Source organism: Lonchura striata, chromosome 20 (assembly GCF_050655825.1).
Source record: "Lonchura striata isolate lonStrDom1 chromosome 20, ASM5065582v1, whole genome shotgun sequence".
Lineage (NCBI taxonomy): Eukaryota > Metazoa > Chordata > Aves > Passeriformes > Estrildidae > Lonchura > Lonchura striata.
In genome coordinates, this window is record NC_140722.1 from 2,250,401 (window position 1) to 2,278,336 (window position 27,936).

Below are 27,936 nucleotides of genomic sequence, written 5' to 3' on the forward strand. Positions count from 1 at the left end.
AAGTTCTCTGTGCTTCAGCCACCCCACAGGAAAATAAATAACTCCATCCCCTGTTTTTAAGTTGAATTTCCTGTATTTTAATTTGTGCCTGCTGGCTATTTTCCCATCCCTGAGTACTGCTAGGTAGACTCTGCCTTCAGCTTTTCAACCCTTCAAGTATTTATACACAAGTGTATACACACTGATAAGATCCTCCTGGTCATTCTCCTTTCCAGATTTAACAGTCTCAGCTTTCTCAGCCTCTTCCTGGTCACTTTTTTGTCTCTATGGCCCTTTCCTGGTGCAGCATCAGTCCATCTGTGTTACTCTTGATTTGGGGAGCCTAAAGAGTGGTGAGCCTAATTCTAGAATTAGAATGAAAGAGAAGGATCACCTTTCTTGTGCTGTTAGTGTTGCTTTTTCCTAATCCAGGATGCTGGCAACTCTTTTACTTGTTGTTATTATGAGGAAGCATTGCTCATTCATGTACAACAGCACCAGTATCTTCTGCAGGGTTGTTTTCTGTCCAGCTGCCCCCTAGCCTTTACTGGTGCATGGGTTTATTCCTCCCCACGTACAGAACTTTGCACTTCCCCTTGTGGAATTTTTGTTCCATCAGCATATTTTCTGAGGGTGCTCTGGGTCCAGGTCGTAAATGGGGAACTTAAACAGTGCTGGTTAAGTCTGTACCCCTAGGCTACAGCACTAATGCCTGGGTTCTAACTGGGCAGAGCACTTCTGATCCCAGCCCTGGGAGCCTTGCCCTTCATCCAGGCTTGCGGTCTACCCCCTAGCCCTGCCTGGCCCCTGCTTCATCCCCTTGTGTGAGGATGTTGTAGGACATGGTGTTGTCACAGCTACCAAGTCATCTCAAGGAAAGCTGTCAGTTCTTTCAGACATTATTTCCTCTTTATATAGCCATGCTGACTAATACAAATCACTTTCTTGTCCACATTATGTTTGGAAATGTCTCCTACAAGAATTTGCTCCCTGACCTCTCTGGGGTTGAGATGACACTGATCAGTCTGTAGTTTCTTGGATGAACCTTCTTGCTCTTTCAAAGAAAGGAGTGTTGTTTGTTTTTTTTCAGTACCAGAAGTGTGGATAGTCACTCACGGGAGTTGGACTTCTCACTTCAATGTAGCAGAGAGTGGGTTTCACTGATTTTCTCTAATGCATCGAACAAACAGGAAAATGTAATCTGTAATGTACATTATAAAATAATTAGTGCTAAATTAAATTAAAAACCACAGCATCTTGTGTACTAAAACCAGTGTCAGGCAAGAAGCAAGCTAAGTGATAGAAATCCAAAATGCCAGGAAGACACTGTCTCCAGAAATGTATATTCCAAGGGATTTCTCATCTGACAAGACCCCAGCTGGAGACATTTTTGATAGGCATCATCAGAAGCTTATCCTGGAGATTTTCACCTGACAGGATTCCAGCAATTTTCCACCGGTTCCAGGAAAAGCACGATAATATGCTAAAGAAGACCCCCTTCCAAAGCCCGAGAGACTGCATAAAAATGGACCCCAAATAACTGAGCCTCGGAGACCCACGGGGACTTTGGTGTGATAGAGGCCGAGCCCCAGGTCTCCCCGATGCTGATCGCCTGGCTCAGAGTCAAATCGCTTGTGGCTTTCCTTTTTTCCAAATTTATATTTTGATTATTTAATAAACTTATTTAATTATTAAATTTGAGTATTCATTTATAACAAAAAGAAACTTCAGTTTTTCAGCATCTTTCTAGATGCTTAATACTTCTGGAAATTTATTCTCCTTGTGATAAAAAACCATTTGTTCTTACACAGATAGTGGTATTCAGTGACTGCTCCTCTCTCCACATGAAACAAGCAGTTCTGTGGTCTGGCTCATCACTTAGGCCTCAGGGAGACAATCTGTTACCCTGTTTGATGACACAAATATTTGTGCTTTATGGCAGACTTTTTCTTTTTACCTATAGCATTCATCATTCATATTAAATAGACATATACTCTAATTGTAATCTTAATCTATTTGGCTAAATCGATTTTTTGGCTTAGATCAGAGCACAGTAGTTAAAACTTCCTAGTAGTTTTGTAGAAGCAATTTTCTATCCTTGATTTTGCACAGAAGAAGGGGAAAAGCACAGCTGTCCCACTGATAGAGAGTAAGAAACTTTGGGATTTCCTTTTTATAATTTTATAAAGGAAAATATTCTGAAAAAGACTCTTCCCTGAAACTGTCAGAATGGAATGAAGGGTGGCAGTGTAGAAACAAAGTGGCCCTGTAAGGTCACACATGAAAATACTCTTGTCCATGTGCAGGGAATTAAAGAAGGAGAAGAGTAGTAATGCAGAAAGAGTGAACTTGAGTCAGTGAATGTAAGAGACCTGTGATGGTTTTCTTAATGTCTAGAATGCATAGCAGAAAGAACAGGAAAAGAAACAATCTTCATTAGTGGTTTAATTGTTTTAATTTGGACAAGGAGTGCACTTTGGAAATTAATCCACTGAATGTTCTCACAGACTGCACTTGATTTGACTTGTGAAATCCGTTTGGATCGAGGAAGCTGAGTTGCTTTTGGATGAAACTCAACTGGAAGCTGTGGTCCTGCTCGTGTTGGACTGTGGGATCCCAGTGAAGCTGTTCCAAACTAAAAGTCCAAGAATATATCCCATGTGGGTTTCAGGTCCGCAAACCTTCCTGCTTGGTCCCATTCCTGTTGTACCACGCTGCTTGTGGGTGTGGGCACAGCAAATCCTCTTGGGGTAGTTCAGAGACCATTACTGGAAAAGGCTGTGCCGTTGTGAAAGCAGCTGCAGCAAAACAGAGACAGGTCAACTACAGTAATTCTGAAAGATGAGGGCACTGAGTTTTTAGGAAGATTAAAGTACAGGAGGTGAAAATGGGTCTGTAAGAAAATAGGAATCTCTTTTGGCAAGTAATTCCTGCAGTGAAGCTTAGAAACCATGTGACAATGCAATTAGCTGGTATAGGCTGAAGTATTCTTAAATACAGGTTTTATTATTCTTTTAATTTTCTCTGAATATGTGCTATATGAACAAGTTTTGAAAATGAAGCAGCAGTGAAAGTCTTCAAGAAGAAACAAACAAACAAAAAAACCACCTAAATTGAGAATAAGTGAAGCATTTATATGGATTGTTACTAATAAAAGGTGTGGGGAAATACACATCCTAAAGTGTTAAAGGAGTATCTGAAAAACTGAGCAGTGAACCCTTCCAAAGGAATTAGCTTGGAAACTGTTCTCAGTCTTTCAATTTAAAGCCATCTGTAATTAATGTGCAAGAATTAATATACAGTGAAAAAATTACTGCACTTCTAAGAATTAAATCATGTAACAAAATAAATCTTGTAATATACAAGGTTTGGTTTGTTTGTTTTAACTGTTAGATTTTTTTCCCGTGGTTTTAGTGAAGCTGTTTGATTTGTAGTACGAAGTTTTAACAGAAGCAAGCAATCTTGACTGCAAAAAATCTCTTACCATATTCTTGCTAATATCAAGAGGAATAAAATTTCTAAGGAATGCATCTTTCTGTAATTTCATGTTTAATGTGTTTTAGTTTCCTTGGTAGGTTTCAGCAGCAGTGTGGCAGGGAGATATGAAAGGCTGGCATATTAAGGATGGATGGCATTATGCACATTTCTGCCCTAGTGAAATAGCATGTGTTTGTGTAAAGCCTCAGAGCCACTCACTTTTTGTATCTGAAAACATGAATATCTATTAAGATGCCTTTATTCTAACTTGCATTTCGCTCCTAGTTGAGTGTAGTGAACATTTCTACAGGACAATTGAACAGCTTGGGTTAACACCGATGTACTTTGTTTTGGAGGATGTTGGATAGGATGACCCCCAGAGGCCCTTTCCAGCCCAAATTATTGTTTGCTTCTATTGGGGAAAAAAAAAAAAAAAAAAAAAAAAGGAAGAAATTGAAAGCGATTCCTGGAAATGTGTTTTTGCTTTAAGATATCCTCGTATACTCATTTAGTAACCCATTTTCATTTATGTTATTTTCAGATCATTCTTGGATTGTGTTTTGTTTAAGTGCACAACATAGGGAAGAGCAAAAATACATGGAAAGGGTCTGAGAGGTAAAGATAGAAATGTAGCTTGGCACTGTTTAGACTGTTTTCAGAAATCTCCAGGAGTTAAACCAAGCATACTTTTCTCATCCTCAGTGTTTCACAAGATTAGGTACCCTAACTTCAAAGTCAGTGCCTAGTCTGTGTATTTTGTCTCCTTGTCCGTAATTTTCTGGACGCTTCATAACAATCAAAATTTTGGATTTTTTTCTCGTGTCTTTTAATCTTTTCAAGTTTTGTTCATGTGTTGCATGTTTCATGGTTTTAATCAATGAATGCCTTTGTTTTAAATACATAAGTGTTAAGTCGTGTTTTTCCATACTGCTTCTACTAACTTCTTGCATTGCAGGAAAACTGTTGAAATATCTCTTCCAGGCAGTCATCAGTTAATAGATTATAAGTAAGAAAATTGCCTAAAGGAGGGGAAATAATGTAAAATTTTGACTTAATGTTTTTCTTCTGAGTGATCACATTAAGATTATTTTTTTTCCTTAATCAAAAATTAATTTGATAACATGAATAAGTGGCTTATAGTTTGTGGATTTATGTGACTATCTCTTCTCACTACTGTGTCATGCAGCTGAAGCAGTGATAAGCAGAAGCCTCCAGATAAATTCTTTCCTTCCCCTTCCCATAGCAAAAGTCAGGAAGGGACCTTGGGTGAAGTTCTTCAGAAGATTCCTTTGCATGCTGTCATGGCAAGGTCTAAAATAACCTGTTGTGAACAGCACCATGAATATTTGCCTGAGATGCACAAGCTTGGGATTTTTGCTTTGTAGGAGCCTCTCTGCCTCTGAGCCAACTGAAGCTAATCATGGCTGTAGGGCTAAATAAGCTTTTACAGGGCAGATGGAACAAAACATTATTGTTTTGGGTAACTGTTTTGTTAACTGCCTTGTGGTACTTCTCTTCAGTGCTTGTTTGGCTCGGAGTCGTCCTTTCTGATAAAATGTGACCTGAGTTGGGAAATCTGATCTCTGAATTACAAAACAGATACGTGTATTTCTACAGTCAGGGTGGGATGTTACTTGGGTGAGCCATAACTGTGTGTGTGTGCTGTAGGATATTGTATTTACTCCAAGTCACTACTTGGAAGTGTGCTTTTCCCTGGAGAAAATTCTCTTCAAGGTTACCACTGAGAAATACTGTTTATACTTTCTAGATACTTTCTTTATAGAAACCTCAAAATGTAACAGTTGTGTTTTATAAAAGTGAAATATAAAATGTTTTATTGCCTGTTAGGGAAATACTTGCTGTTGATTACATTGCTTCAGTCAGTCTTATTCTCTAAGGAAGGATATCCCTAAAGTTACAACACAGAATATTTCTTTAACCTCTGTTTCCTCAAAAGTCCATGTAGGACATGGTTCACAGTGCAAGGAAGTGGAAGAATTAAGAGAGGCAGCTGTAATTAATTTCTACAAGATATGAGAGTTCTGATTGCTAGAACTTGTTGCCTTTTTATAACAATCTAACAGTAGCAGGAATATTTAAGGTCAGAGATATTTTGGAGATGCTAAAAGGGTATTTCCCTGTGAAAGAAGAATATTGCTCATACTGAGAAGTTGCTTCACTGTATAATCAAATCATTCCCAGTTCTATGACTTTCACCTTTTAAGGGCATAAACTTTCTGCTCACAATACTGTCACCTGGTTGGTTTCAGATTGTGGGGTTAATTTGTGTTTTGCAGGCTGAACTTCGTTTAAACAATTCTGTAAGAAATGTGATGGTCAGAGCAGAGCAATGGAATGGTATAACCATGGCTGGCTGCCAGGTGTTCACTCTGCATCCTCAACCAAATATGATTAGATATGTTTGATAAGTAAAACTGTTGTGTGCTCACACCTTTAGAGGTGTCAGTTGAGAAAAGGCCACCAGCAGTGAATTAAAATTCTTGACCTTCCAGAAAAGGGGGCCTAGGAAAGAGTTTTGCCCATCATGAACTAGATAAAAGAGCACAGCTCCCTATAAATGAGCTTTTACTTTGTGTGTTGCCAGCCCATGATAACACCTGGGAACTCTCATCTGCAAAGGAGCAGGCTTGATTATCTGGTTTCTTGAATGAAAAGCAATTAGTCTTGTTGTGCAGGTAGCAAGGTAACTACTTACCTTTCCACTCCACAGATTGTAACTTAGTTCTGGTTGTGAACTCCCACTGGGAAATCTTCCTGAAACCTCATCACAGAAGCATTAGAATGAAACAGTTCTGAGTCAGTGCAGTGTTGTGTTGAAACGATGTGATTACCACAGATTTTTTTGCAAAGAATTTTAAAGGCCAAAATTAATTTCTAAAAGCAGTGGCTTTTAAAATGCATGAGTTAATCCAGTTAATGTCCAATTAATTTATGGGTAAATCCAGTAATTCAAAAATCTGTTTGAGTTTGTGATAGTTACTTACAGCTATTCCAGTTTCACTGCCTTCTCCTCTGTCATCTTAATACTAGTTTAATTCTCTGTACTGGGGGTTACAATGCATGCCAAGTTTCACAGATGTTTTCCAATGGCAGCGTTTCAGAACCAGCCATTTTAAGTATTGCTATATTTTGAAGAGTACAGCAGTGAACCAGTTTTAGCTTAGTGGTTTGCATATATGAATTGTCCTCATGGATTGTACCATGAGAAGGAAATGGCTGAAACAAAAATAGACCATCTCTTTGTTTTTACACATGGTTTTAATTATCCTCTCTGCATTGGCTGCTCTTGCCAGGCTTTTGGAAATTAAGCAAAAGGCATGTGATGTTCATGTATGTTTTTCTTTTTTTTCCTTCTTTAAGCTTTTCTTAAAAGTTAGTAAAAGCTAACATCCTCCTAATTAGGAAAGAAATCCATTGGGAAGTTGTCTGAGTTTTGGTGGCAATGCCAGTTTTCTCCTTTTTGTCCTGCCTTGTCACAGTTTTAGTCTAAGAACAGCTTGTGGTTGGGGAAATTCTGATGTACTACTGAGAGTGTGAAAAACTGTCAATTTATGATTGTCTTTGTTGGAATCTTTTATATTGCAGTTTTGTTTCTTTACATGTCTTTTTTTTTCCATTTTTTTATTCAGAATCAAATGATACATGTGTGTAGAAAAAAGTTTTTACAAGCAGGCTTCTTCTTGCAGAGAAATGCTAATGACTGAATTCTCTATAATTTTGCTGTAAATCTCCAGTTTGGGAGGCCTGAAGACAGTTTAATTTGGACTTCAAGCAGTGTTGGAAGCATTTTTCTCCTCAGGCTGAAGTTGATAGACCAGTTTTTCTAACCTGTTCCATTTGCACAAGAAACATTACCTGGTGATCCCAGGTATTCAGGGAAAAGTTAAAGTATCACTGGGTGTCTGGCTGCAACATTTACGGTTATTCTGCCTTTCATTGGGCAATGTCTTTGCTTTGGTAGGTAGGATGAATGTTTTTCAAAATTTCCAACTTAAAAACTTCAGATTCAGAAGAGTTCCCATGCTTAGTTCTCTCTTGCAGTGGTAGGTATTTAGAAACAAGGAATCAGCCCTGAGGATTACTGTTGCTTAAATAGTTGTTTCTAGAGAAGGTGTTTAAGGTTGATAGTATGTAATTTCTTCGTGTTTGCTGCTGTAATTTAAGATCTGTTTGTGACAATCATTTTTTGATGCCATTGTTGTATATCAATATGGTGTCACGCTCATCATTCATGTTGCATTGAGGTCACAGGAAGTTAGTAAAACAAAACTCAGTATGAGACTTTACAGGGTAAAGAGTGTCCCTCTCTTTGCCACAGAGAATGTGATATTTATCTTTAAAATCTCACATTACTTACAACCTCTCATACATTTCATTAACTCTCAGACACCAGAACATTTCCATGTCTTGAGGTGGGATAGCCAGTGTCTCTTTCATGCTTTGTGGAGTATGGATGTAATGGTGTCTGTCACTGTTTATTGTGCTTCAGGTTCCTGTTGGTGATAACAAACTACTTCACATATGGATATTTTATATCCTCTGGGATTCAAAAGTTGTTTTTTGCTAGTCTTTTGCTTCAGAATCTGGCTTACTTCAACTTCCATAAATCTTCAGTGGAGGCTAGCGCTGCTTGTTTTTTTCCTTATTTGGAGTATCCATCTCTTTAAAGTTACAGTCTGTTTTCCTGTTGGGCTGACAGGAAATGGAATGACATATGTGATGTGACATAACCCTGTTGGCACTCTCGTCTTTGAAGCACAGGCTGTTTTGCTGGTCAAGCATCTGTGCTGGAGTCTTATCAGAGTGAAGGCATCCTGGCCTTGACACAAACACTCCAGTATTATTCTTGCAAGAAGTGCCTTTGTTATCAATCAAAGCCATTTTAACTATTTTTTAGCTGATTTATGCATGTTTTCATCCCTGTTTTGTTGATCTCAATTTAGAATTTTCATCACATTCTCTATAAAGTATGTTTGCTCATAGCAGTAAAAGATTGCATAGAAGAGTTCAGAATGGTGGCTCTAGAGAACAGATTCAGATAATCTCACTTGTAGAATTAGACCTGTTGATTTAGAGAAGATATAACTTCTGACTCTTGACATACCACTGTCTTTGGAAAGGGTGCAGAAATTATAATCTGTAAGGAGCTGTAACAAGAAAGTGATTCCTGTGTTGAGCCAGGAGTACAGTAGATCGTATACATTGTATAGATGGATCAGGTATGGAAAAAAATATGCAATTTTAAGACAGGATAGTAGATGAAGCTTCTATTTCAGCATCAAGGATTTCTCATTAGGAAGTCTACTGTAGGGCCAGGACAGAAGTTGGGCACCTCTTTTTAATTTGTTTTGTGGTTTATATATCTTGCTTGTCCCTCCTTGCAGCCTCTGAAAGTCATGTTACTTGGTTTGCTTCCCAAACTGATTAAATTGTATTCCCCACAACCATATTTTTAGCTTCTGTATTGAATTGGCTCCAGTCTTATCTTTAAGTTGGGATCTCTCTTGCTTCTCTCAGAGCAGCTGTGTGGATGTTGGCTTTTACCTGGATAACCTGAGCATGGAAGCTGCAGGAAGTTGTGCCTGTGCTGGCTCTGATGGGCAGGGGAGACAGGACCACACAGCTCAGTAATCCAACCCACAGCCACTTTTCAGATCCATTGTGTATCTGACTTTGTACAAAAACCAATTTGGGCATTTTAAATTCCAGCAGTTGTATTCTGGCACAGACTGCTTGGATTTTCTAGACTTCTTGGTGAATGGATGTAGTGCTGCTCACAAAGTAATGGCCAAAGGGAGCCAAGCTGCATTCTGTGTTAAAGCTCTCTGATCCATCCCTTATATAAATATCCCATGATGCAAACCTCATAATTGCTTCCCTTTCCAACATGTACTCAACACTCTTATAATCTGTGTCTATTCTTTTCTCCCTGGTTGATTACTCAGCAGTTTCTTCCTTTCTGTCTTCTGAGTTGTTTGAGCAAACCTGACCACATCCTTAAAACTTATTTTAGGGGGGAAAAAATGTGTAAACCACTAAAACCAGCTTTGTCAAACCACATTTTACTTTAAAGATGAAACTTGAACAGTTAAAGTAACTGCAAATTTACTAAGCATGTAAGTTGCCAAACTCCCTGTCTCTGTCTGGACTCACTGTGTAGTTATAGCTAACATTAAAGAGAGAAACCTTTTCCACAGTATGCATGCCTTCAGTTAAAGAGCGGCTTCAGTGTTTGGGGGGAAGGAGAGGAAGCATTTCTATAATTTCTCACACACAAAAAAGTGCATGTATTTATCATGTACCTTTTGATAAAAGGGACATGTTAACATTTTACATGCAGTTTTTTGAACAAAATTTTGTATATTTTATGTTGTTTTGTTTTTTTTCAAAAGTTTGTATTCCTGTTACATAGTGAGGTTCTCAAAACCATTTTTAAGATTACTGTGTATGTTAAAATAATTTTTTTCATTATGCAGGTTTTTTCTCCATTATTGAAATTGCAAATGCACTTTGAATAGGAACACCTGTAAAGAGCAGCTTAGCCTATTCTTAAAATTAATTGCTAAACATAAGACTTAAAGCAGCCAACAATGTGCAATTATTTCAGTATTTTTTTAAATTATAAAGAGCATGTGCCAACATATTTCCAAAGCTGTGTGTGTGTAATATAGTTACAGGGTTTCATTCTCACCTCAATGTCTCCTTTTAAATAAATACAAAAGAAAATTACCTTCTTCAGCAAGATGATTCCTTACCAGATAAATTCCAGTGCTGAATAAAGTCACTTAAATAAAGTTAAATTGGTGTGATACTAAAGGTCTGTCAATCCATTGATAGCATTTTTTTCCTGCCTATACTCCCTGATTTTTGTGAGTTGACAAGCTCATGCCCAGCTCTTCCCTTCCTTTGGTTTAACCAGGAAGCACTAAAAAGGGTGGGGATAAAAGCAGCTTTCTCATGATTTCTTAGAAAAATAACTGAGATCCTCTTTTGCTGCCTTCCTTTTTCCCAGTGTAGCATTTGGGTTGCATTCTCCTCCTTCTTTTATCCCTCACACTGTAAACTTTAGTGGAAATTTGTTGTCTTGGATGAAAATACCCCAGCAGCACTGGGTCAGGCCAATGGGAAGCTGCAGGTGGGATTCAGAGAACAGGACCAAAAGTATGCATGGTCTGAATTTTCTTCTGTGAGGCAGATTTATTTTAAGCAGTGTTTGTTCAAACCTGCCTGAATACCAGCAATGGTGCATGCAGTTATGAAGCTGAGTATAATTTATTTAATAATTTACATATTATGGTAGGACATTACAGAACCAAACCTCCCTTGGAGCAGGTGTGCAGCTGCTGAGGAAGTTCAGACAACTATTTCAGTGGTTTATTTTTAGTTGCAAGAAGATACTCTGTCTCTGTTCTATCTTTTTATATGCCAATCAATTTGTCTTGTTCATTTCTGAGAAAATCATACTTACCTGATCATACTCTGAAACAACTGCCCTAGTCGTTCTGTCACAGTTCTCAAACCCTTCAGCTAATGTTCCTTAGTTTCAGATTCTGACAGTTCTTTGGAATGAATTGCAACATCTGGAAGAAAAATGGCAATAGGAGTTTGCTATAATTTAAAACAAAACCAGAACAACAAAACACCAACCAACAAGAAAAAACCTCAAAACCCAACCCAAATCACGCAAAATCCTTAAATACCCATGAAGATGTGTTTGATTTTCTACTGCAGAAAAAAACCTTAACATGCATTCTCAGCTTTGAAATGACAGTTTCAACTTGTGAAAGTGCTTGTATTGAATTTATAAAGACATTTGCTTTTCACATTCCTATTATAATATAATATATTATTTCTGTTATAATAAAACTGGATGAAAGTACTTGAAGAATGAGGAGTGTTTTTTTAATTTTGTGATTAGGCTTCCAAGTAGCCCTAGGTGGATTCCAAGTAGAAATCATCTGCAGCTTTTAATAGAGTAGTTTTTTTACCCACAAACAAAATCTGTTTGGTGTATTTGTTACATAAAGAGGAGTAAAACGTTAAAAATTAAGTATAAATAGGCAATATGTGTGACTGATGGTATTACTGCCTTTTGTACTCTCCTTTGCTTCTTTCTAAGTCTAGCTCATTAAATCACTGCAGATTCTTCTTTGGCTAATCAGTATCTTTTAGCTTAGTTTCCTAACAGAATTAGGTGTTCATAATTCTACCTGCTCTCTTCCCATTTTCCTGAGCATTTCACTGCAGACTTTCTAAATTACTAATCCATTCCAGCTAAAAACGGATGGAGATGGAGGTAGAGAGGTAGATGAAATTTCTATGAGTTGTGAAAAGTCCAGATAAAGTATATACATATATGGCAGGAAAGGGACTTAAATTAGTGCCCAGCTGAGAGAAAAGCTGCAGTGTGTTTTCTGTGATTATTCCTTGCTGGAAGCTTGGCATGGAACCAGCTATTCTGCTTGTGGAGTGTGAAAAATGCATATTATATGATTGGCTCTTTGTAAATGTTAAAATGCATACTATGGTATGTTATGTTGTAAAGTTATGCTGTGTTAATCTCTTTTAAGTAGTGTAGTAAATACAGTTTTTAGGCTATAGCAGAATATTAAAATAGAAACTCTGTGATGTAGGATACTTTTTGTAACTAGCTCAAGGAATGAATAAGATAATAAAGAAATTCTTAACATGGAGAGATAACAGCAACAAGTTACCAAGATTCCAAGAGAGGAATTATTGCCTCCTTATCAGGACAACACAGACTTCAAGGGACCAAAACAATTGATTTACAAGATGAGGGGGGGAAGTAGACATTAAGCAGAAACACCCTTAGTTTTGAAAGGGATGTTTGAATCATATAAGAGATATATGAATATGCAATAAGATATTGCTTTTAAGGGTTAATCCTTTGTTAGCATAACGTGCTTTTATGGGAGAGCAAAAGCTCTCAGATGTCCATAATTCTTGGCTTTTTATTGTCCTAACTTTGATTGTCTTTATTACTATTTTTATTATTATTAAACTTCTAAAATTTTAATACAAGTGAATGGCGTTTTTCACATGCAGTCTTTCTCAGCAGGCACTTAGGGGGAGTTGAAGAGGCACTGGAGTCAGGGTATTGGAAAACATGGAACAAGAGGTAGGGATGTTTAGATGTGAGGCAGAGGCAAATTGTTGCTTCCTTCTTCTTCTTCTGGAACTCTACTTTTCCTGGTTGATTAATGGAGCTTGCTGTGGGTGTACAACCTCTAGATTCTAGCAAAAGTACAGTAAGTCTCTTCAGTTTTAGTGTTCAAAAATAATTAGAAACTTTCTAGCAGCTGAGAGAACTAAGCAAGGTATAGTACAGTTACTTTTTTTAGATGCTTTGGCAGGCAGTGTGTTCCTGGAATTTTCCTTAAGCTGATTGTTGGTGAAGGCCGTGTCTCCCATCATAGACATCCACATGTGTTAACTCAGCAGGTGATTGCAGGACACTCATTTCAGATGTGGTTAAGCTGCTAGATTTTCTCTGCGTATTCTCAATGAAAATGATCAAATGTTACTAAAATAATTTTAATGAGTGTATTTGCTAGGTTAGAAGTGAAAGTTGGCTTTAATACATGCTTCTGAATGAGTGTCATATGGTGTAAATTAGTGTGGGAGTTCAGTAGAGAGTGATTCCCTTCAGGGATCCCAGGTGTATTCTGTGCAGTGTTATTTCTCCAGATGGAAACTAGAAGCTCTTTTGTAAATCTAAACTCCTTCAGACTATCCAGTGTGTCTGTACTGATCTAGATGTAATCTGATTGCTTTCATACAGCATAAAGGATACTCGGGGAGGTTGGTGCAACCAGTCACAGGAGCAGAATTAAGAATTGCCCTCTAAATAATTTCAATTTAGGCTACTTTTTAAATACATTAAAGTTTTTCACTCTAACATTTAAATTTGTGTGATTCGTGTCTGAAATTTAAGAGCAGCATTGAACTCTACAAATAACACCAAATACTATTTGAGCAAGCCATTAGTACCTTTTTTGGTGGTGTCACATTTTGCAATAGGAAACACTGACATCAGCAAGCTGCAGATTGCAAGAAGTACCCTTTTCACAACTTTCAAACACCAATTTCTGCAGTCACTGTCACAGACATTTGCTTCAAATCGCAGCCTCCAAAAAGAAAGTTGCTGTATTGAGACCTGATCTCCTTGTACAAATTCTTGTTCCCTTGGTGTGGCTGAACGTGTTTGGGGTTAGATAAACTGCTTGTGGTGTTATCAACTGTAAGTTCATAAATGGAGTCTTTTGACTCATGATACACATAGCGGCAGCCTAAGCTAACGCTTTCCTTTCCTTGTTGGAAGTAATGTGTGCAGAAAAGTGCTTGAGAGCTGGCATGGGATGTTTGTTCTGCATTGTGATCCCATCTGGTGGCTGCCCAAAGCAGAGCATGGGTGGGGGCTCAGGGCTGAAGAGGAGCTCCCTGGCCACAGCAGCTGAGCCCCATGAGCGGGGGCACCCAGAGAGGTGCATGAATGGTTTGCAGTAGGTTCTGAGCAGGGAGACGGTGTGGAAGTGGCACAAAGGAGGGAACATGGTGTGACAGGGATGCAGCGAGTGCTCTGGAAGTTGTATCCAGCAGGCTGTTCATTTTGCAGTGGAGTTCAGTTGGTAAGAGATACTGAGGTGAAATGTGTTTTAAAAATGAATAGGTGACAGGGGTATTCTGAGTATTTCCAGAGTGATGACTGTGTTTGATGTAATAGTACACTATTTAATTTCTCTGGAAGCTCTGTGATGCACATTGTCCACTTTGTCTGCCCCCCCAAAACCAAATGCTGCAAGGAGGAACCTGTGCTGCCTTGGGCTGGGAGGATCAGACCAGCCTTGGTGTGAGGGTTGGGGTGTGCCAAGGAGAAGAGTTTTGCAGTAACTGAAAGTTGTCTTGTTCTCTTTCAAAAGTGATGTATTTCTTTTTTTATTTAAGCGCTTCATAGCATTACAGTCCCTGTCTGTAGACTTGCTCTGACCAGGTAAAACCAAAAAAGATACAAAAGCAGGTTTCTCTAAATTTGAAATTCCCTTTTTAATTTAATAAAATTTTTGTTATGCTTGTGGATTGTGGTGATTGCTTATTTTTAAAAACCAAGTAGTACTTAACACAGAAAGATAAGTCTACCCAGGATTTATGACACCAAGACAAACAGGTGTTTTAGACATAAGAGGTACAGCAAACTTTGGAATTAGAAGATTATTCACTCATTAATTCGCAGATTGAAGTGACAAAATCAAAAGACCTCTTTTGTCTAAAACCTAAATAGTTGCAGGTCATGTAATAGAGACTGAGCCCTTTGTAAAGGATTCTCTGTACTTTGGGGAAATGGAAAGGAACTAGACAAAAACCAAGTATGGTGGTTTTGTTTGCACTATAATGTATCCACATGTCAAAAGCCAGATGAATTTTTGAGCTTCTGAGTACTGAAATGTTTGTATTCTCTCTTCATGCAGATTCAAGATCCAGCCCATATTATGGCTGGCAGTGGGTCCAGATCAGGACCAGCCAGTGGGTTGTCTATGAAATCACAGCTTCAGATCACTGGTGAGCCTTCTGAAATTATCTGTCTTTTCTGCTTAGAAATGTGACAGTGTTTTTCCACAATTAAACAGAGTTTACTATGTTGCATTTCAGGAAGTTTTGCATTGTAAAACACCCAAGAGAAGTGAAGATTGATGTTAAACCATTGTTACTTGGCAATTACTTTATTCTGGATTTTATCTAAAATGCATTTTGAAATGATGCATATTTGTGTAAAAGAAAAAAGAAAGGAATAATTCTTTTTGGTTGCTGTTAATTAAATTGTACAGGCAGTCCTCCTGGAAATGTAATATAGTGCATTATGATACTGCTTGCTCTTACTGAAACTTGGCATAATATCAAAACTAACACTTTTTCCTGATACTGCTGTTCATTGAAGTTGACTTATGGCTTCTCCCTTATTACATGTTTTTATGGCCACCATTGAAATGGATTTAAAAAGGGATAAAAAATTTAATAAAAGCGTTGGTGAGAATATGACTACAATTGAACACCTCTGTATTGTTTGGAGATGGATTTACATTGCAGCCTTTGCTTTTTGTAGTGCCTTACCAACAGAGCAGCAGCTGAAATTTAATTTTTAAGGTTTCCTCACTTTTACTTTCTGGAAATTTAACTGAGGCATCAAAACTGAATGGGAGATCCAAGGGAATGTGCAGGTCTCTGTTTAGAAGCATCAAGAGTAAATTTTTCACCCTCAGTGTGAAGACCTGTGGACCTATGCAGTAGTTTCAGAAAAGGGATATTGTGGGGATGAAAAGAATGCTCAAAACTAGATAGAAAGCTTTAGACTAGGAAGGAGGTTGGATCTCACTGTTACACAGGCTGTAGCTGTCCCTCTTAGGTCACAAGTTTGTGTTTCCTCAGTAGGCTGTGAGGCTGTAGAGAAATCCTGTCCCTACAAATTACTATTGGAGAGAAATTGGAAGAGGTTTCCACAGAGGTATCTTGTCCACACGGGTAGAGAGCAGAGCCAAGGACTAAAGTGGTGATTGCTGTCCAAGGCTTTCCCCACTAAAGGCTTGAGACTCACACAAAGACAGTGAATAAATGCCTCAGTGTTTAGAATTGAGATTACTGAGGTATTTGAATTTCAGGTGTAAGTTTCTGTAGATGTTCAGCCATGATCTGCAGCAAACTGTTGCTGGTGTTATCTCCTACGTGCCCTACCCTCAGTGCTCCATTCTGCTGCCCTCATTAGTTTTAAATGAAGTTTCAGGGTGTCTGGGTAAGAGCAAACTTAGAAAGCAGGTACAAGACTGCTGATTTCTGCTGCTCCAAAGCAGGTCTTTGAGATAATTAGAGATGTGCAGGCATGAGGTGCTGTAGCATAGAAGTACTGGAGACAGGAGGGGAAGGATGGGGAGCTCTTTGTGAAAATTAATGAGTTAAAATCTGTGAGATGTCTGTAATACACAGAGTTTTCCTTGGGAGCAGTTCAGAGCAGTTTATACTAAGCTACTTCTCTAAATCTCTAAAGGAGCATAGGCTATAAAGGGAATCTGGGGAGATTAGCCAGATGGGCCTGAATTAGTCATTTCTTTTTAAGGATGTAGTGAGGCTGTGGTGGGTGACAAACACACAGAAGAGCAAGTTGGTTTCTGCTGGAACAGTGAATTCAGGGGCCAACTGGAAATGATAATATCTGTCTTCAGTACTGTTTTGTGAGTTCAGTGTTGTCAATGACTCCAAAACACCTGCCACTCAAATATCAGGGTAGACACAATCGTAAAGGAGGCAGCATAGCAATGATGTTTTGAAAGATGGGAATGCTGCAGTCAGTAATACTGAATGCTTAAAAAAAAATCCAAATACCAGAACCCCCCCGAATTAAGGCTCTAGAGCTACAAGTCTTGTCTGGATTTGTTGTTGCCAGAACAGGAGGTAGCTACTGGAACCCAGGGTTTGGATTCAGCTTTTTTGCTTAGCTACAGAAAACTTCACACAAAATTCATTTTCTCAGTGATGTTCTGTCCATGAGAAGTTATGGCAATTTTCCACAGTGCCTTGATGAGAGGCAGATCATGTTTTGAGCTTTTTAACAAGCATTGTAATAAACTCCAGGAATTCTCTTGGCTGGTGATAGACAGGAGACGGTTGTAGAGGATATTTACTGCTTTCAACACCTAAGCACTTCTGTGGATCTTGTACTAGTTATGATTAATAAGACTGTCTGATGTTGCAAAAGTATTGTTGCATGTTTTAGGCATTTGTGTGAGCTGTGGCGTTGTATAAATGAGCTGGAATGTAAGAGGGTTTTTATGGTTTTTATCCATCTAATGTGGTTTTTTTCCTTGAATATTACTGTCAGGCATCAATGATCTAACACTTGAATACTGAAGCACCCAACTGAAAAATACTATTTGTAATTGAAATTTCCTGAGTAAATTAATGATTTTGGTTTTTCTCTTTCTTAACAGTTATTTCAGCAAAACTAAAAGAAAAGAATAAATGGTTTGGACCTAGCCCTTATGTGGAAGTTTCAGTAGATGGACAGTCAAAGAAGACGGAAAAATGCAACAATACAAATAGTCCAAAGTGGAAGCAGCATCTTACAGTGTAGGTTTGGTTTTATTTTACAATTTATTTGAGCGAAATTAAAGCAATTGACAGTGGGCTTGAAGATTGTATTGTTTTAAGCAAGGAGTCAAGTGTTGCATGAGGTGGTGACATTGGTATAATTTTTAGGGTAAATATAGTACAGTCTGAAATAGATATTTGCAAACTATTACACTGCTTGTGCTTGTATTTTGTATTGCTATGTGTGGCATATCAAAGCACTCTAATTCTGTGAGTAGTAAGAACAGTAAAGTAATATTAAAATTTATGTTCCCATGCACATTTTTGTTGTCTTATTTAAAGTTACAGCTTTCATAAGTTCTGTTGCTAAAAAGTGTAGCTGTTCTTTGTCTCACTGTGGTGTACCATGCCATAACACAGGTAGTTGGCTCTCTCTTGTGCACTTCTAAATTCAAGCACAAATCTAAAATTCCCAATTCATTTATGCAAATTGTTAGTACAGAACTAACATCAGATTCAAGATGAATACAGCTGTTGGTGTTTGCTTGGCCTGATATTTGTGTTGTGAATAAAGAAGATACACAAGTTCTATAACATTAGTGTTCTATTAATGTCACATGGAGCTCTGGGATAAAGATCACTCTGTACTTGCACATTGGACAGGGATTTTTCACAAGGGCCTGCTGGTTGGGATATTAGGAAGAAATTCTTCCCTGGGAAGGTGCTGAGGCCTTGGCACAGGTCACCTAGAGAAGCTGTGGCTACCCCATCTCTGGGAGTGTTCAAGACCAGGCTGGATGGGGTTTGGAGCAACCTGGGATAGTGGGAAGTGGGGTGGAATAAGATGGGCTGTAATGTCCCTTCAATGCAAACCATTCAGTGATTCTGTGGTTTGCTTGTACTTAAATTGTAGATTATTCTTCTTGAAGCATGTGGAATGCTGCCTGAGGAAAACCGCTTTTGTATCTTTACTTTTATTGTACTTTAGATTATTGTGAAGTTTTAGATGCTACTATTTACTACCTTACTTTGCACTGAGATATATTAAGAAAGAGAAAATCTTGCACTTTATGTGCATTTAAGTGTAGAAGAGCAGAATTTTATTTTACCTTTTAAATCTTTCCTTTTTCTCTTTTGTTTTTTAATGGGAATGTTCATGATTTGTGCTGTGCAAATCCACGCAATAATACATGGGCCGATTTTGCACTTGTTGAGTAGGAGCTGAGCACAGACACCCCCGTGTATATCACCTTCATTGGAAATTACACTAAAGCCACATGGAGCTTAGTGAAGTAAATTGTTTTTCAGAAAATATATTGGCACAGCTGCCTATATTCAGATCAGGATAAAAAGGAAAAGTGCAGTGGCTTCTACAAATGAGGGTAGGCCCTCTTTGGGTTCCTCTCTGTGGAGGGTAAATGAGGGTCGGCCCTCTTGGGGTTCCTCTCTCTGGAGTTTGTTAGGTGGATCTTCTGGAAGGATTGGCTGACTGTGCAAGTCTGGACTTATCTACCATATGCAGCTGAAATTATCCGCTGAAAAAATAAGCAGTGATTTGTACCCATTTCTCGCAATGAAAATAATTTAAAACTGTATAAATGTTAGAGTGTCCCTTATAGAAAAAGAATATCAGCATTAAAAATTACTTCGAAGTTGTTGTCATGGAATTTACTGTGTATTACTGTGTTTTATATGCTGGTAGTTTTTCTATATTTCCCTTAAAATAGTAATAATAAAAAATGTATTAGGTCTATGAACAGTCTTGATTGACATGACATATCCAGGTGACATGAGAATGTGATAACTGGAAATGGTGCGATGTTACCACCATTATTTCTTTGTTCTTAAATTACTTCTAGTGACAGTGGACGTAGATGGCTCAGTTAACCCCATTCCCCACCAAAAAATGCCATTACAGTGCTCAACTTTTTCTTTTCAGAATTGTCACTCCTGTAAGTAAATTAAACTTTCGAGTCTGGAGCCATCAAACATTAAAGTCTGATGTCCTTCTGGGAAGTGCTGCTCTGGATATTCACGAGACATTGAAATCCAACAGTATGAAACGTAAGTCCGAGATGGAGGGTACCTCGGAATTGTTTGTTAGTGAACATGAATCCTGTGTGCACCTCTGGAAATGGTCCTTAAGGGTTCCTTTTGGTGCTACTGGTCGCTTTGATGAGCTTCCTACTACCTTTTCAGTTAGTTTCATCTTTTTTGGTTACACACAGGCTGCCATCGTATGCCTGGAAACAAGATAGTTTTTGTTTTGCTAGTTTGTGCAACACTGAGTGAAAAAAAAGAGTTTATTTTATATAACATAAAAATTCAAACTATGGTTGGGATTCTGGTGGTAGGCAGGAAATGTGTAAAGTTATTTTTGTTCCAAATAGTGCTACAGGGGTATGTTGTAGTATTTCATTAATTTTGGATCTAGTTAGGCTTTGGGGCAGTGTGTGCATCCTGGGCAGCTTGAAGGAGAAATATAGAATTCTACAGACCCATTCCAGCACCCAGGGGGCTGCAGCACGGAGCTCTGTGCTGTTCTGCTTTTGTTCTGTCCTTTAAAGAAGTGTTGGCTTCCCAACTGTCACACATGGGTGTTGCAGATGGAGAATGTTGACAGCAGTGAGAGCTGCTCTCCTGGCGATATCTGTCCTGCTGAATCTGGGTGAAAATCCCCGTGGGTCAGTGCATTTGCATCTGAAACCAGGCACCTGTTGGAGCTTGCTGGGGCTTATTTCAAGCCCTTTCAGCAAGAATGTGTACTTACAGTTCTCTTTCACTGAAAACTTTGAATATACCATTGGTCTGGGGATATGATGGAAAATGTCTGACTGTGAATCTGGATGTCATTAGGTAAATGGGAAGCTTTTTAGTCAGAAGACAGAAATTGTATCTGCTCTTAATCAAGAATAAAGTGAATTACACTTCCTAACTCTATATTGAGGGCAGGTGCATTAATTGCTATAAAAATGTGGGAGTCAATCTCTGCTGTAATAATGACCCTTTCTAGGAAGCAGCAAGATTATGCTCCAATTTTGGCCTTTTTGTAGAAACAATAACTTTTTAATGATGTATGAAAATGCTCAGTTTTGCCACACAAGAAAATAATGGAGAGGTAGAGCTGTAGTTCTGTGGGGTGTTTTGGGGTTTTTTTCCCCCCTTGATCACTGAGGTTTGCAATTGGCTTCTTGAATAAAAGGCCCTTTTTTCTCATGCAGTAAGATAAGCTCCCTTTGTTCTTTGTTCTTTTCCAGTGGAGCAGGTAGTGGTGACGTTGCACCTTGTTGGTGACAGGGAGCCAGCAGAAGTGGTGGGAGATCTGTCAGTCTGTCTGGATGGAATGCAGGTTGACCCTGAGCTGCTGACCAATGGGGAAGCCTCAAGTACAAGAAGTAAGTAACTTTAAGTCTAAATCTACTTATAGCTGCTATGCAAAGCCTTTTTGGAGAAGCTGTAACACAGTCTTTAAATAAGCCCAATAACAGCAATTTCTGTAACTTTCTGTTTACAGAGATCAGAAGTCTCATGCATTTTTGAGGTGGAGTCACAGTTCACAGGGCAGACCTTCAGCCTTACTGCAAAAAAAACCAGATCAGCATCTTTATTTTCTGGGCTTTGTAAACTTCTATCTAGTGATTCCAAATGTTAAGCCTCTAGCTTCCCTGAGTCTTAATAATGTCATAAACAGAGGAAATGCAAAGTTGGTTTGATCTCTTTATCATCCTAATAATACATATTCTGCTTACTAGGAGACATGGGTTTATATTAATTTTTCTTAAAATAGATCATGTAAATGTATTAATAGATTTATTTATCCATGGAGAGCTGCAGAGAGGGATCTACTTCCTGTTTAGTTGGTGTACAGTTTTTTAAACTGAAAACTTGAATACATGTAAAATATCTAATTACAGTAAAATAGAAAGGTAATTTTAATTCCCTTGGAGCAGGACAGTGGAGCATTTCTGAAATACTGTACATTGAGAAGTAGAACTAGGTAAGAGTTATTTCCTAGAAAGCAACAAGAGAGACTGCAGTAGTGACCAGCTGAACGTTTAATTAGCAAGTTCTAGGTTTCTGGGCTGGGTAGGGGGGTGTTAAAGTCCTAGAGGAAGTTGCTTTGAAATTTCATCTGAGTATCATAGAAAAATGGAATTAATACACAAATTCTGTAACTGTTATTTATTAGAGCTTTTAGTCCATTTTCTTTGCATTTTGTTAAAATGATCAATTGCACAGACTGATTGTGTGGAATCTTGTTTGTAAGTAAAAACCAGATGCTGGGATTTTGTGGAACTTACAGAGCAGGGCTGAGATGTAGGGATAGAAATATCTAGTGAAAATACCAATTTTTCCTTTTATGCAAGACTCAATTTTCATCTGTGCTTGGATTTCCCAAAGTTCACCTACTGAGAAAAAGGTGGAAAAGTCATGCAGGTAGTGGAATTGAGTGCTATTTACAGGGTTGGGCTTGACACAGCAAGCCCTAAGCTCAGCAGAAGGTTACCAGATAATCAAGGAACTGGAGCACATAAGGAAGGAGTTAAATGTTAAAGTAGTCTAGCACATTGTACAGCATAAAGGCACTTCAGGCAAATGCATTGTTTATGGAGTTGCTTTTAAGTTAAGATTTCTCTTGCTGGGATTTAATTCCTTCCATGCACAGTCCACTAACAGCTCATTATCCTAAGCCTTTCTGTGACTACATTCTTGTCTTTGGCCTAGATCTGTCCATAGTTCCCATCAAAACTGAAAACTGAGTTCTTTATTAATGACATTTGTTTAACTCTATGGAAATAAAGTATTGGTGCTATCTACATGAATGAGCAGTTCTGTGCTGCATATTCAAGATTTGCAAATGCTGGCACAAAATGCAAATATTTCCAAGCTGGCTGAATAAGCAGTTGCAAAACATTTGCAAATCTAGGCTGAGCTGCTGTAATGCTTTTGAAGTTCAGCCATATTTTGTACCTGCTTCAATGCCTTTATGTTAAATAATTTACTGAGAAGGGGAAGGGTCTGGGCTAGAGAGCCCCAGAAAACAGAGCCCCCAGCCAACCAGAGAGGAGATTTCAGTGAAGTTTTTGCCCTTTCTGCTCTGCCTGCCATCACTGAGAGAGTATGAAAAGCCAGCTCCACTTAAAAGAATGAATGCTGCTTTATACTGCTAGAAAGACAGTGTGTATGTTTGGGAATAGTCACACAGTCAAATTATGTCCTGTTACATCTTCCATAAGGTGGAAGTATTACACTGGCAGTGATTAAAAAAATTGTATTCCCACACACAGAGACATGCAAAATATGTACAGCTTTGTAACCCAGTAGATAAGCACCACATAGTGTCTCACCTTCACATTTGAACTAAGTGTCAGCATTAAAGGCTACTGCTTTCCTTGAAAATTGTTCAGAGTATTGCTTACGCTTCTGTTGTCTTTTTCTTCTTGGTATTTAAGGTCCTACACAGAATGAAAGCTCCAGAATAAGAAGTGATACACGGTAAGATCTTTTTCCTCTTTTTAAATTTTTTTTTATTCTGTCTTTTAGTATTCGCAGTTTTGAAAGGGAGGAATTGTGTGTTTTGTAAAGAAGACAGTGAAAAATTTATGAATATGCCCTGCAGCAGTATCTCTTAAGGTCTAAGTATGCCCTAAAATATTGAGGTGTTGCTCAGCTCCATATTGTCTGGCCTCAGTTTTGCTTCCATACCTGACTGATCTTTTTGTTTTTTCCCTTTGTGTTCCTCATCCTTCTCCCAGTGATTACACAAAGTAAAGTGTATATTTAACAACCCCAAAACCAAATGGCACTGGTTGTTTTTACACTGGTTTCCTTTATATTATGGGGGTATCAGAATTATACCTCTTTGTTAAGATGATCCCCAAATCTGTCTGGCACTTACAATGCACTAAGTCTGATACCAGATTATGAATCTTGTTGCCTGGTAGGATAAGAGTGTGCCCAGCACCATGTTACTTTAGTTAGTTCCCAGTACTACAGGTATTTTAAGGATCTGTACAAAACACAGCACTCTGGATGACATCTGGAGTAACCAAGCTAAATTTAACTTTTTTCAGTAGTTTGTATTCCTGGCTATGTTGTCTGAAGGCTTCCCTTGAAAGTTTGTTTTTGTTCTGTTTTCTTTTTGTGTTTGAATGAATTTTTAGATGCCTGGATATTCAGAATACCTGAAAATTATAGAATAATAACAATAATAATGATAATGATTCAGTTTTGGTATCATCCAGGGGGCTTCTGGTGGTCATCATGAGGATCATGTAAATGATCAAGAAAGTGACTTTCTACAAGGGCATGATGTGAAAGAACAAGGGGGAAATGGCTGAAAAACAGGGGCTAAACCTCCTACGGATTTGAGGTCACTAATGATTTGGACCCATTTATTTTGCGGTTGGTGTAATATGGATTATGTGCACCACACCTGGTATAGAGTAAAAGTGTGTTTGACCACGATACGGAGGTTAAATCAACATGATTTTACTTGGTCCTGTATGACTTGGGATTTACTTAGCCTTATCTACTGGGTTTTAGTTTGTGTACATTTCAAGGAATGTAATTTTAGAGGTACTGGGTTGAAACTGTAACATCTTCTTTCATTTGTGATGGCATATGTAAAGCCATTACCTTGACCTGCAAATCCACTAGAATTTTTGTTTTGCCCAACATATTCTGAAAATAAAATAGTTTAGACTAAAAATGTAGATACCTCTAACTCTGCTTAAGGACCTACATATATGTCAGAATAAGACTCTGCTAGTTGTAAGTGAATAGAACAGCATGGGTCAGTACTGCTGTGTAGTTTCTTAATTCTTGTAAGGTTGAACAGTTTATATTCATAGCTGCTGGTCAAAACTTTAATGCTAAATTCTCCAGCCTGTTCTAGAATTGAGTTTAGAGGAAAAAAATACATATGCATAAGTAAGATTTTGAAAATTCTGTAGCATTTTGTGTGTTCTGAGCATATGCCAGCCCTGTGGAGTAAAGGCACACAGGCTGTTAGCTTCTCACCTCATTAGGGACTCACGGGCAGAAATAGCTGAGCAGCAAAATCCAGAGCCTGGACCTAAGGGCAAGTGTATCAAATTGGGAAATGAAAGAGGAGATTTTGATGACAGATGTTATATACATCTATTTCACTACCTTTCCATCAACTAAGGTTTCAAGTACCTCAGGAGATAAACTCTGAGTGTGTTTATACAGATGTGTAGATACTTGGAATTACTTTGAGTGTTATAAATCTCACCTAGTTGTAACTATTGCATTCTAGTGTCTTTCACATGTCTTTTCAACCCTGCTGAAAGTGTCTCAGACCAGGCTGGATGGGGCTTGGAGCAACCTGGTCTAGTGGAAGGGGGCTGGAACGAGATGATCTTTAAGGCCTGTCCTAACCCAAACTCTTCCATGATTGTGTGATCTGCAAAGTTTCATGTCACCCGTGAACTACTAGAACAGTTCTCTGTGTCTTTCCTTGCAAAAGGACTAACTCAAATGGCCTTGAAAATGGTGAGGATGCTGCTTCCAGTGAAAACAAGACTGTTAACGGCAGTGACTCTCCGTTACTCACAAATGGAAACTGCAAACCTGCCAGACCTCCCAGGCCTGCCAGGCCCCCGCCCCCCACTCCCCGCAGACCCCCATCGGTCGCTGGTACGTCCATCAGGCTGGGCATCCTTGAAGGAGCATAACTGTTTCTGCTCCTGATGTTTAACTTTGGATGGTAAATTCTTTGGCAGGTCATTTCTGAAGGAGTATTTTTTAGCTTGCATTTGGTACAAGTTGTTTAGTCGCTGCTCCTGTTACTGGAAATTTCTTGTTTCCACGTCTGCTCAGGGGTGGTGGGAGCCAGTGATGGTGCTTCAGAGAGTGGAGCTGGGACCAGGAGAACACAAGTGAGTGCTGCTGATGCACTAAAGCACCCACTGAGGGTGACATGAAATCCACTGAAGGGTCACAGAATTGCCTCAGGTTGATAACACTGCATTTTGAGATATGAGTTATTGGTTTCTACAACTGCAGTTAGATTCTGTGAAGCTACAGCATGTAAAACATTCACTATTCTTCTCTGCTGAAATTGATAGATTTTTTTTTAATCTAGTTATTTAAAAACTGCCTGAAGGCCACTAATTCTGAAAAGTTACTTGATATTTTTTGGGTAATTCCTTTACCCCCATACAATGCACTGCTTCTGTATTCTCATTATTACAGTTGATAAATGCTCAGTCTGGATGGGCCCTGCAATACAGTAATTACTTTAAAAGATTAATCCAGTACAGTTAGTTAATGAGACTTGACCTGTGTTCAACTTCTAACCCCACCCACCAAATGGCATTAAGATAAAACTGAAACCATTTAAAGAATGTCTGTGTTCCCCTTCCATTGTGATTGTTACTTTCCATGTAATATCAAATCTCTTCTTGAAAATGTTATGCTTATAATCACCTAAATTATTATTCCAAACAATAAATGGAAAATAATTAATTCATTAGTACAAAGAAGTTGTTTTTCTATCATCATTCAATGTTTACAGAATGCAGACAAGGTAAATATTTATCAGAAATACAAAAATGCTGTTGGTGGCAGTTCTTGAATTAAAGCATTTTTGCAGCAAGACAGAATTGCTGTTCAGTTTTTGTTTGAGCTACAAAATGTGGCTTTGGGAGCAACAGTTCTGGCAGGTTTGCTTTTGTAATGTGCAACTTCTACAATAGACTGGTGATAAATATCAGTTAAAGGCTTTTTCTTTTCTTTCTTTGACATCATAGCAAGTGCAAATGGTCCTTCATCCACATCCACAGAAAGCGATGGGGCCAGTGCAGGATCACTGGCTGGTACAGCCTCAAATACACCTTCAGAGCAGAGCCCTGAGGGGGCAACAGCCGCAAGCACAGCTCCTGCCACTCCTGCACTCACCACTCCTCCAGTGTCAAGACAAGTCCATCCAGTAAATCCTTCACCTCAGGCTCTTACTACAGTCAGCCAAGGTCCTCTTCCACCTGGGTATGGGTTTAATGACTTCTTTCTCCCCATGTGTGCTGACTTTTCTGGTTTTACTTTATTTTACTTACAGTAGGTGTAAGAAATGATAGATAATGTCTGCCTTCTGCTGCCTGACAGAAATCACCCAATATAAATTTGGAGGGTTTATAACTGTTTTGTATGGTCGGTCTTCAAGCATTCAAGGAAAGAATTACTTCTGATACTTATCGTACATTCCCATGTCAGTGAAACATAGGTTTAAAATAGTGTGACAGCTTGTTGTCTTTAAATTGAAATAAAGTCAGGTAGGAAAATATTGGTATGGATAAGTAGATGAAAAGCTGCTATTGCAGGCCTGAAGGTTTGGATTTCATACTGCAGCTCCTGAGAGTAGCATGGACATGCTGCTGTACTTTGGGTGCATGTGGAATTTGTCAGATGGTTGACCTCTTGCCTCAAAGCTCTCAACTTTAAAAAAACAGCAGCAAAAACACTTCTGGACTCTCTGAGTGAGGGAAATGAAAATCTTCCCAATGTGAGGTGAAATTAGTGAATTACCTGCCTTGATTTGCAGGTAGTGGAGCCAAAAGGTAGGAGTGATCTGAATTGCCTCACAGGATAACAGAAATAAAGAAGTGGTCTTGAAAACAGCAGTTGTTGCTTTATTATTTTGATTTCAACAGAAATGGTAAATAGCTTTTTTTCTTCCCCGTGATGTTACACTGGATGCAAATACAGGCGTAAGTCATTATCCCAAATACTACATGTGCAGAAAATGTGACCAATGCCCTTACAGTGATTTCTGCATATACTTGATCACTGAAAAATGTGCATATATTGAATTAAAGCTACTCTAAAAGGGGATTATGATCTGTAGTTGCTTCTGTTCAACAGGTTATTGATAACACTTGATATTGGATACAAAATTTTGCTAGAGTTTTACACCTAGGCATGAATTTGAGCTTCTGTTTCCCAGAAAGGTGGTCATGTACAATGTTGTTTTTTTTTTTAGTTGACATGTTAATATGAATGGTACCACTGTGTGCTGCACACTGTTCTGGTGCATCTCCTGAGCCAAGGATTAGTTTTAAGCGTTTGGTTTAGAAATAAGCATTTTATGAAAACAGATGTTTCACATCTTTATGCTGTAGATGAATGGTTAGAGTAGTTTGATCTGGTGGAAGATTAAACTTTTTGATCTATTTTCAGTTGGGAGCAAAGAGTAGACCAGCATGGTCGAGTGTACTACGTGGATCATGTTGAAAAACGAACAACGTGGGATCGGCCAGAGCCTCTTCCTCCAAGGTGAGCCAGGATCAGCCATACGATCATCTCAGATGTCTGGGTTTTTCAGGAATTAATTGCCTGACAGTT

General features: G+C 38.5%; 1 protein-coding gene across 5 annotated transcripts in view; it reads left to right on the forward strand.

Annotated features, from left to right (window-relative positions):
* ITCH (itchy E3 ubiquitin protein ligase) overlaps positions 1 to 27,936 on the forward strand; it is a 58,820-nt gene that overhangs the window by 11,344 nt on the left and 19,540 nt on the right. For all 5 annotated transcript variants that reach the window (XM_031506587.3, XM_021546297.4, XM_021546298.4 and 2 more), the window contains exons 2-9: positions 14,964 to 15,054; positions 17,472 to 17,610; positions 19,511 to 19,635; positions 20,829 to 20,966; positions 23,025 to 23,067; positions 25,064 to 25,233; positions 26,349 to 26,583; positions 27,772 to 27,867. In XM_031506587.3, coding sequence (XP_031362447.3) covers positions 14,985 to 15,054; positions 17,472 to 17,610; positions 19,511 to 19,635; positions 20,829 to 20,966; positions 23,025 to 23,067; positions 25,064 to 25,233; positions 26,349 to 26,583; positions 27,772 to 27,867 — 1,016 coding nt within the window. In that variant the 5' untranslated portion in view covers positions 14,964 to 14,984. The remainder of the gene's footprint in view (positions 1 to 14,963; positions 15,055 to 17,471; positions 17,611 to 19,510; positions 19,636 to 20,828; positions 20,967 to 23,024; positions 23,068 to 25,063; positions 25,234 to 26,348; positions 26,584 to 27,771; positions 27,868 to 27,936) is intronic.